General features: G+C 46.9%; 1 protein-coding gene across 1 annotated transcript; it reads left to right on the top strand.

Moving 5' to 3' along the window:
• The first annotated feature begins 9,293 nt into the window (after window positions 1–9,293).
• LOC135369108 (TNF receptor-associated factor 2-like) lies at window positions 9,294–10,637 on the top strand. Its single transcript, XM_064602773.1, has one exon. It carries the CDS (start codon window positions 9,294–9,296, stop codon window positions 10,635–10,637), a length of 1,344 nt encoding a protein of 447 aa, XP_064458843.1.
• Window positions 10,638–10,954: the final 317 nt, after the last annotated feature.

Genomic DNA, 10,954 nt, shown 5'->3' with positions numbered 1-10,954 from the left:
TTTTAATTTCAAACACGTCCAGTGTGATTTACTTGTTTCATTAATGGCTTTTTTTCCTGCATTATAATTCACTGGCCTGCACTGTGGCATTGAGGAGTGCTCAGTCACCCTCCCGGGTGTGTCGCTCGCTGACCGACCCAGGTTTGCCAATTCCAAACGATGCGCAGCTACCCAGAGCTGACGAGCCGCTAACACGGCGAAACACGTATCCTCTGGTGTTGTCGCATCGTTCCATGATTATCTGTTTCTCTGCGTGTAGACATAGAAGGCATCTTATACTGTAATTTTGAATTTCAAACACGTCTAGTGTCATTTACTTGTTTCCTTAATGGCTTTTTCCCCTGCATTATAACTCACTGGCTTGCACTGTGGCATTGAGGAGTGCTCAGTCACCCTCCCAGGTGTATCGCTCGCTGGCTGACCCCTGGTTTGCGAATTCCAAACGATGCGCAGCTACCCAATCTGACGAGACGCAAACACGGCGAAACACGTGTCCTCTGGTGCTGTCGCATCGTTCCATGAGTATCTGTTTCTCTGCGTGTAGCCATAGAGGGCATCTTAACCTGTAATTTTGAATTTCAAACACGTCTAGTGTCATTTACTTGTTTCCTTAATGGCTTTTTTCCCTGCATTATAATTCACTGGCTTGCACTGTGGCATTGAGGAGTGCTCAGTCACCCTCCCGGGTGTATCGCTCGCTGACCGACCCCTGGTTTGCCAATTCCAAACGATGCGCAGCTACCCAGAGCTGACGAACCGCTAACACGGCGAAACACGTGTCCTCTGGTGTTGTCGCACCGTTCCATGAGTATCTGTTTCTCTGCGTGTAGACATAGACGGCATCTTAACCTGTAATTTTGAATTTCAAACACGTCTAGTGTCATTTACTTGTTTCCTTAATGGCTTTTTTCCCTGCATTATAATTCACTGGCTTGCACTGTGGCAGTGAGGAGTCCTCAGTCAGCTTCCCGGGTGTATCGCTCGCTGACCGACCCCTGGTTTGCCAATTCCAAACGATGCGCAGCTACCCAGAGCTGACGAGACGCAAGCACGGCGAAACACGTGTCCTCAGGTGTTGTCGCATCGTTCCATGAGTATCTGTTTCTCTGCGTGTAGACATAAAGGCATCTTATACTGTAATTTTGAATTTCAAACACGTCTAGTGTCATTTACTTGTTTCCTTAATGGCTTTTCCCCTGCATTATAACTCACTGGCTTGCACTTTGGCATTGAGGAGTGCTCAGTCACCCTCCCGGGTGTACCGCTCGCTGACCGACCCCTGGTTTGCCAATTCCAAACGATGCGCAGCTACCCAGAGCTGACGAACCGCTAACACGGCGAAACACGTGTCCTCTGGTGCTGTCGCATCGTTCCATGAGTATCTCTTTCTCTGCGTGCAGCCATAGAAGCCATCTTAATCTGTAATTTTAAATTTCAAACACGTCCAGTGTGATTTACTTGTTTCACTAATGGCTTTTTTTTCTGCACTATAATTCACTGGCTTGCAGTGTGGCATTGAGGAGTGCTCAGTCACCCTCCCGGGTGTATCGCTCGCTGACCGACCCGTGGTTTGCCAATTCCAAACGATGCGCAGCTACCCAGAGCTGACGAGACGCAAACACGGCGAAACACATGTCCTCTTGTGTTGTCGCATCGTTCCATGAGTACCTGTTTCTCTGCGTGTAGACATAGAAGGCATCTTAAACTGTAATTTTGAATTTCAAACACGTCTGGTGTCATTTACTTGTTTCCTTAATGGCTCTTTCCCCTGCATTATAACTCACTGGCTTGCACTTTGCCATTGAGGAGTGCTCAGTCACCCTCCCGGGTGTACCGCTCGCTGACCGACCCCTCGTTTGCCAATTCCAAACGACGCGCAGCTACCCAGAGCTGACGAGACGCAAACACGGCGAAACACGTGTCCTCTGGTGCTGTCGCATCGTTCCATGAGTATCTGTTTCTCTGCGTGTAGCCATAGAGGGCATCTTAACCTGTAATTTTGAATTTCAAACACGTCTAGTGTCATTTACTTGTTTCCTTAATGGCTCTTTCCCCTGCATTATAACTCACTGGCTTGCACTGTGGCATTGAGGAGTGCTCAGTCACCCTCCCGGGTGTATCGCTCGCTGACCGACCCCTGGTTTGCCAATTCCAAGCGATGCGCAGCTGCCCAGAGCTGACGAGCCGCTAACACGGCGAAACACGTGTCCTCTGGTGTTGTCGCATCGTTCCATGAGTATCTGTTTCTCTGCGTGTAGACATAGAAGGCATCTTAAACTGTAATTTTGAATTTCAAACACGTCTAGTGTCATTTACTTGTTTCCTTAATGGCTCTTTCCCCTGCATTATAACTCACTGGCTTGCACTGTGGCATTGAGGAGTGCTCAGTCACCCTCCCGGGTGTATCGCTCGCTGACCGACCCCTGGTTTGCCAATTCCAAGCGATGCGCAGCTGCCCAGAGCTGACGAGCCGCTAACACGGCGAAACACGTGTCCTCTGGTGTTGTCGCATCGTTCCATGAGTATCTGTTTCTCTGCGTGTAGACATAGAAGGCATCTTAAACTGTAATTTTGAATTTCAAACACGTCTAGTGTCATTTACTTGTTTCCTTAATGGCTCTTTCCCCTGCATTATAACTCACTGGCTTGCACTGTGGCATTGAGGAGTGCTCAGTCACCCTCCCGGGTGTATCGCTCGCTGACCGACCCCTGGTTTTCCAATTCCAAACGATGCGCAGCTACCCAAAGCTGACGAGCCGCAAACACGGCGAAACACGTGTCCTCTGGCGCTGTCGCATCGTTCCATCAGTATCTGTTTCTCTGCGTGCTGCCATAGAAGGCATCTTAACCTGTAATTTTGAATTTCAAACACGTCTGGTGTTATTTACTTGTTTCCTTAATGGCTCTTTCCCCTGCATTATAACTCACTGGCTTGCACTTTGGCATTGAGGAGTGCTCAGTCACCCTCCCGGGTGTACCGCTCGCTGACCGACCCTGGTTTGCCAATTCCAAACGATGCGCAGCTACCCAGAGCTGACGAGACGCAAACACGGCGAAACACATGTCCTCTGGCGCTGTCGCATCGTTCCATGAGTATCTGTTTCTCTGCGTGTAGACATAGAAGGCATCTTAACCTGTAAATTTGAATTTCAAACACGTCTAGTGTCATTTACTTGTTTCCTTAATGGCTTTTTTCCTGCATTATAATTCACTGGCTTGCACTGTGGCATTGAGGAGTGCTCAGTCACCCTCCCGGGTGTATCGCTCGCGGACCGACCCCTGGTTTGCCAATTCCAAACGATGCGCAGCTACCCAGAGCTGACGAGACGCAAACACCGCGAAACACATGTCCTCTTGTGTTGTCGCATCGTTCCATGAGTATCTGTTTCTCTGCGTGCAGCCATAGAAGCCATCTTAATCTGTAATTTTGAATTTCAAACACGTCTGGTGTCATTTACTTGTTTCCTTAATGGCTTTTTCCCTGCATTATAATTCACTGGCTTGCACTGTGGCATTGAGGAGTGCTCAGTCACCCCCCGGGTGTACCGCTCGCTGACCGACCCCTGGTTTGCCAATTCCAAACGATGCGCAGCTACCCAGAGCTGACGAGACGCAAACACGGCGAAACACGTGTCCTCTGGCGCTGTCGCATCGTTCCATGAGTATCTGTTTCTCTGCGTGTAGACATAGAAGGCATCTTAACCTGTAATTTTGAATTTCAAACACGTCTAGTGTCATTTACTTGTTTCCTTAATGGCTTTTTTTCCTGCATTATAATTCACTGGCTTGCACTGTGGCATTGAGGAGTGCTCAGTCACCCTCCCGGGTGTACCGCTCGCTGACCGACCCCTGGTTTGCATCCAACGATGCGCAGCTACCCAGAGCTGACGAGACGCAAACACGGCGAAACACGTGTCCTCTGGCGCTGTCGCATCGTTCCATGAGTATCTGTTTCTCTGCGTGTAGACATAGAAGGCATCTTAACCTGTAAATTTGAATTTCAAACACGTCTAGTGTCATTTACTTGTTTCCTTAATGGCTTTTTTCCCTGCATTATAACTCACTGGCTTGCACTGTGGCATTGAGGAGTGCTCAGTCACCCTCCCGGGTGTATCGCTCGCTGACCGACCCCTGGTTTGCCAATTCCAAACGATGCGCAGCTACCCAGAGCTGACGAGACGCAAACACGGCGAAACACATGTCCTCTGGTGTTGTCGCATCGTTCCATGAGTATCTGTTTCTCTGCGTGTAGACATAGAAGGCATCTTAATCAGTAATTTTTAATTTCAAACACGTCCAGTGTGATTTACCTGTTTCTTAATGGCTTTTTTTTCTGCACTATAATTCACTGGCTTGCAGTGTGGGATTGAGGAGTGCTCAGTCACCCTCCCAGGTGTATCGCTCGCTGACCGACCCCTGGTTTTCCAATTCCAAACGATGCGCAGCTACCCAAAGCTGACGAGCCGCAAACACGGCGAAACACGTGTCCTCTGGCGCTGTCGCATCGTTCCATCAGTATCTGTTTCTCTGCGTGCTGCCATAGAAGGCATCTTAACCTGTAATTTTGAATTTCAAACACGTCTAGTGTCATTTACTTGTTTCCTTAATGGCTTTTTTTCCTGCATTATAATTCACTGGCTTGCACTGTGGCATTGAGGAGTGCTCAGTCACCCTCCCGGGTGTATCGCTCGCTGACCGACCCCTGGTTTGCCAATCCAAACGATGCGCAGCTGCCCAGAGCTGACGAGCCGCTAACACGGCGAAACACGTGTCCTCTGGTGTTGTCGCATCGTTCCATGAGTATCTGTTTCTCTGCGTGTAGACATAGAAGGCATCTTAACCTGTAATTTTGAATTTCAAACACGTCTAGTGTCATTTACTTGTTTCCTTAATGGCTTTTTTTCCTGCATTATAATTCACTGGCTTGCACTGTGGCATTAAGGAGTGCTCAGTCACCCTCCCGGGTGTATCGCTCGCTGACCGACCCCTGGTTTGCCAATTCCAAACGATGCGGAGCTACCCAGAGCTGACAAGCCGCTAACACGGCGAAACACATGTCCTCTGGTGTTGTTGCATCGTTCCATGAGTATCTGTTTCTCTGCGTGTAGACATAGAAGGCATCTTAATCTGTAATTTTTAATTTCAAACACGTCCAGTGTGATTTACCTGTTTGTTTAATGGCTTTTTTTTCTGCACTATAATTCACTGGCTTGCAGTGTGGGATTGAGGAGTGCTCAGTCACCCTCCCAGGTGTATCGCTCGCTGACCGACCCCTGGTTTTCCAATTCCAAACGATGCGCAGCTACCCAAAGCTGCCGAGCCGCAAACACGGCGAAACACGTGTCCTCTGGCGCTGTCGCATCGTTCCATCAGTATCTGTTTCTCTGCGTGCTGCCATAGAAGGCATCTTAACCTGTAATTTTGAATTTCAAACACGTCTGGTGTCATTTACTTGTTTCCTTAATGGCTTTTTTCCCTGCATTATAATTCACAGGCTTGCACTGTGGCATTCATGAGTGCTCAGTCACCCTCCCGGGTGTATCGCTCGCTGACCGACCCCTGGTTTGCCAATTCCAAACGATGCGCAGCTACCCAGAGCTGACGAGACGCAAACACGGCGAAACACGTGTCCTCTGGCGCTGTCGCATCGTTCCATGAGTATCTGTTTCTCTGCGTGCAGCTATAGAAGCCATCTTAATCTGTAATTTTTAATTTCAAACACGTCCAGTGTGATTTACTTGTTTCCTTAATGGCTTTTTTTCCTGCATTATAATTCACTGGCTTGCACTGTGGCATTGAGGAGTGCTCAGTCACCCTCCCGGGTGTATCGCTCGCTGACCGACCCCTGGTTTGCCAATTCCAAACGATGCGCAGCTACCCAGAGCTGACGAGCCGCTAACACGGCGGAACACGTTTCCTCTGGTGTTGTCGCATCGTTCCATGAGTATCTGTTTCTCTGCGTGTAGACATAGAAGGCATCTTAACCTATAATTTTGAATTTCAAACACGTCTAGTGTCATTTACTTGTTTCCTTAATGGCTTTTTTTCCTGCATTATAATTCACTGGCTTGCACTGTGGCATTGAGGAGTGCTCAGTCACCCTCCCGGGTGTATCGCTCGCTGACTGACCCCTGGTTTGCGAATTCCAAACCATGCGCAGGTACCCAGAGCTGACGAGACGCAAACACGGCGAAACACGTGTCCTCTGGCGCTGTCGCATCGTTCCATGAGTATCTGTTTCTCTGCGTGCAGCCATAGAAGCCATCTTAATCTGTAATTTTTAATTTCAAACACGTCTAGTGTCATTTACTTGTTTCCTTAATGACTTTTTCCCCTGCATTATAATTCACTGGCCTGCACTGTCGCATTGAGGAGTGCTCAGTCACCCTCCCGGGTGTGTCGCTCGCTGACCGACCCAGGTTTGCCAATTCCAAACGATGCGCAGCTACCCAGAGCTGACGAGACGCAAGCACGGCGAAACACGTGTCCTCTGGTGTCGTCGCATCGTCCCATGAGTATCTGTTTCTCTGCGTGTAGACATAGAAGGCATCTTAACCTGTAATTTTGAATTTCAAACACGTCTGGTGTCATTTACTTGTTTCCTTAATGGCTTTTTTCCCTGCATTATAATTCACTGGCTTGCACTGTGGCATTCATGAGTGCTCAGTCACCCTCCCGGGTGTATCGCTCGCTGACCGACCCCTGGTTTGCCAATTCCAAACGATGCTCAGCTACCCAAAGCGGACGATCCGCAAACACGGCGAAACACGTGTCCTCTGGCGCTCTCGCATCGTTCCATGAGTATCTCTTTCTCTGCGTGCAGACATAGAAGCCATCTTAATCCGTAATTTTTAATTTCAAATACGTCCAGTGTGACTTACTTGTTTCTTCAATGGCTTTTTTCCTGCATTATAATTCACTGGCTTGCACTGTGGCATTGAGGAGTGCTCAGTCACCCTCCCGGGTGTATATCGCTCGCTGACCGACCCCTGGTTTGCCAATTCCAAACGATGCTCAGCTACCCAAAGCTGACGAGCCGCAAACACGGCGAAACACGTGTCCTCTGGCGCTGTCGCATCGTTCCGTGAGTGTGTTTCTCTGCGTGCAGCCATATAAGCCATCTTAATCTGTAATTTTTAATTTCAAACACGTCCAGTGCGACTTACTTGTTTCTGTAATGGCTTTTTTCCTGCATTATAATTCTTCTTCATCTTGACCGTTGGATGAAACAATACAAGGGTGTGAGGAATGGAGAATGGTCACTTCAAAAGAGTTCTGAAACACACAAAGAGAAAAGTGCGTAGTACGTCGTAGCCCGAAAACGATGACCTGTCCTCTTGATGTTTTCTCTCACTGTTGTTTCAGATACCTGTTGTTTTGTTTGCTATATTGCTTCCTTCATCATCATCTGAATCATTGAGAAGATAGTGAGTCCCCCTTGCTTCGCTGCTTGATATAATTTGAAGGCGAATGACAGCTTGCACGTCTCTTTCCGTGTCATCAATCTATAACCTTCGAAGCGGAAAATATTTGTATGTACTTTGTAATACGGTGTGGTCAACCCTACATGCGCGTTTCTATGTGTGACAAAAAAATTGCAGGACGGTTACGACTCATGTAACGCGAAGTTTAGCGGTAGCTGTGGGTGTGGTGAAGTCAGGCCGGATGAAAGTGAAAAAGAACATTTTGACTCGGCATGTTTCCCTCGCTACAGACAAATATCGTTGATCACACATTTTCTGTGACGCGCTTTCCTTCTTTTATCCTCTTGACATTGTTACTGAAACACTCTGTCTGGGTGCTGAATAACGCAGAAAAGAATTGAATGAACAAATTGGTTGTGTGTTGATTATTTATGGTCTGGCGACTGATGTACCTGCGAAAGAGAGGTTCTTCGTCTGTCTTCGTTCAGGGTTGAAATCGCGAGTCAAAAACAGCGGAAAACAAAAATCACGATAGGCAATATCTGCGACAAAGAAACATCACGACACCAAAGAGCGCGAGTTGGAGAAAACAGCAACAGGCAAAAAACGCGACAGCCGAACACCGCGAGAGCTACAAACCGCGACTGCTGCCAATATACACGTATGTGCTATGCTAGTCACTCTATAAAGTGATTATATATGCTCATTGCCGTTTTTTTTTTTTTTCATCGACCCCCCCTGTCTTTCTCTCTCTTCCTTCCTTTTCTGTTTCAAGTGTTCCCTCTGGAGTACCGGCAACAGGACCCTATATTCCCCTCCAAGCGTTTGCACAATATAGACGTTAACTTCCTTCTATTTTTTGTGTTCTTGAGTATTTCATTGTTATTATTATTACTGTTAATTGCTACTGTGACTTACAAAGCGATTATATTAACGTGATCACCAGTTCCCTTCCGCTGCTGCACAGGTATATGGGAGATCAATCTCGTCAAGTCACATCCATGCTTACTTACATTTCACGCCATTGTGAATAAAGTGTTCCACAGTGTACAACAGGAATTTCCGAGGGGGTATCCCAAGAATGCTATCACATTTTAAAAAAATGGCAATAGGCACAAATAGACTTTCGTGTAAATCTACTCCAGTTACATGCTTTTCATAGGAAATGCGTTTTGCTCTGGAGACACATCAACAAATACAAAGTTACATCTACAATGACTACTGTTACAGGCTATCACGCCGAGAGATAGAAACCCAACCCAACCCGGCCAACCGACCCGACAGCGACGTTATCTAAGAGAAACTCTATGCTATTGATCACTGGACTTCAAGCTTTGCGTCAGATACGCAGTGCTTAAGGATTCATTGCTGCGAAGTGTTTGCAGTCATCTCCATTGAAACGTGTACAAGGCGACAGCGTGAAGAGTTATCAGAGCTGGACAGAGAGATGAGAATGACTCAATCCAATGGCAACGGTATCTGCTGGGTCAGTATTTGTCAACGACTAGCTCAGTGAAGGAGATAAAACCGGCTGAAGTGCCAGAAGATGGCGTCCGAAAAATACATCATTGGAGTGTGTGAAACGCTGGATTGGCGATCCGTGGAATTTGTAGACCTGCCTCCGACTCAGTCTTGCAGTTTATGCAACGTTGTTCCGGGTGAGACGTACGTTGTACGATGTTCCCATGCATTACGCGAAATCTGCTACGACGGTCTACTCAAGCGTGGTCGAAGATGTCCTCTGGACAAAGAATGCTTCGACGAAAGTTGTGTACAAATGTTAAAGGTTGAAAGACGTTACGTTGAAACGCAATGATATTTTGCATGAATTGCAAGAATGGGTGTACTTTCGTTGGAACGGTAGAAGAGATGAAGCATAATTTCCTGAAAGAGTGCAATTTCCAAGCTGTCACGTGCAAGCTTTGCAATGCCAAGGTGCTTCCTCGGCAGATTGTCAACCATTACACGAAACGCGGCCAACGTAGGAGCTCTTTGCCTGGTGAGGATTATTTCCATGGTGATCTTGTCGAGTTCCAGAAGGAGATGTTGGCCTCAGTAAGAAAAAACGGAGAGAAGATGACTTCAATGGAACAGCAGCTGAAGAGAATTCTCGAGAAACAGGAACACTTAGACACTACACTGAGCCACGTTGGAAGGGAGTTCCATGAGCAAGTGCGACAGCAATGGAGAATCTCCGACGAGGCTGTGAACAGGACACTGGAAACGTCGTTGGGAGATTCGAAGATGAACTTGTCGAAAATTCTCGAGAAACAAGATTGTGCAGCTGCTGAGCTGAGCAATGTCGCCAGACAGTTTCATTACCGCAACGAGGAACAGGCAAAAGCTTACAGTGAGGTTACGAAGACAGGCATTCTACTAGAAAAACTGCTGCAAGATACTCACAATAACTTTTCTGCAATCACTGAAAAGGTTATCAACTTCTCCTCGGATATTGGAAGAACGAAGGAATGCGTAGAGTCGAATTCAAATGATGTGTCTCGATGTCTTCAGTGCGTTAGAGGTAGCATAGCCGATGTGTCATGTATGTTGGCACGGCTAGACGACGGCCACGAAAACCTGGAGAACATAAAACGAGACCTACATGTGTTACTGCAGCATTCAGAGGAGGCGATGAAGTTTATCAACATGGATACGGAAGCGAAGGAAATGAAACCAATGGCGAGGGTAGTTCTCGACGTCAACCAGAAAATGAAATCTATGGAAGAAGCTACGAGTAGTCTACATCTTGTATGGTTGTCTGAGGCTAACGAAGTTTCCCGTCAGATACATGGATTTTCAGAGTTTCGAAAGGAAGGAGAAGGAAAGATTGCCTTTCGTCGTTCTGATGTTTTCGTTTTCTGTGGGTACCCTGTAGGGTTAAGAGTAGAGATCTACAAACGAGATGGCGTCCTTTACCTCAGCTTGTATTTCACCATTTGTCGGAGCTGGAGGAATTCTCTTTTGAAGTGGCTATTCTCCATTCCTTACACCCTTATATTGTTCCATCCAACGGACAAGATGAATATTGAATACTCTGTAACAGACTTTAATGCTTCCCACAAGGATGAGTGTAATGTTTTCTTCAGGCCGACTACATCTTTTAACCTTGGATGGGGTGCACGTAAATTTTGCAAAGTGAAAGACATGGAAGGTGGCGGATTTATAACTGATGATTCATTCTGCGTTGGCGTCATAGTTTGTCAAACACGGTAATCGCTGGTGCACTTCCGGCATGGAGGACAAACGAATAAACAAGGAAGAGAGCACGCTACAATCAATCTCTCTTTTTCTTCTTCTTCTTCTTTTTTTTTTTTGCTGCCAATGTTAACATGAGAGCAAGCATGAAACTATGTGTAAAATATAAGTGCCCACGAAGACGCAAAAGCCTTCGAAAAAGACCGAAGTAATCCGCTGAAAAAATAAAACCGCGTCCTTCGCATAAACCAACTTTAGTGATCGTGTCAATCTGGCATCTTAGCGCCTCCCCTCCTTTTTTTTAATTTCGTGCAGAATTGATCAAAATAGTAATC

The sequence above is a fragment of the Ornithodoros turicata genome, chromosome 9, assembly GCF_037126465.1.
Source record: "Ornithodoros turicata isolate Travis chromosome 9, ASM3712646v1, whole genome shotgun sequence".
In the NCBI taxonomy this organism is placed as follows: domain Eukaryota; kingdom Metazoa; phylum Arthropoda; class Arachnida; order Ixodida; family Argasidae; genus Ornithodoros; species Ornithodoros turicata.
Note: the sequence above shows the minus strand (reverse complement) of the source record. Positions and strands in the feature narration are given on the sequence as shown.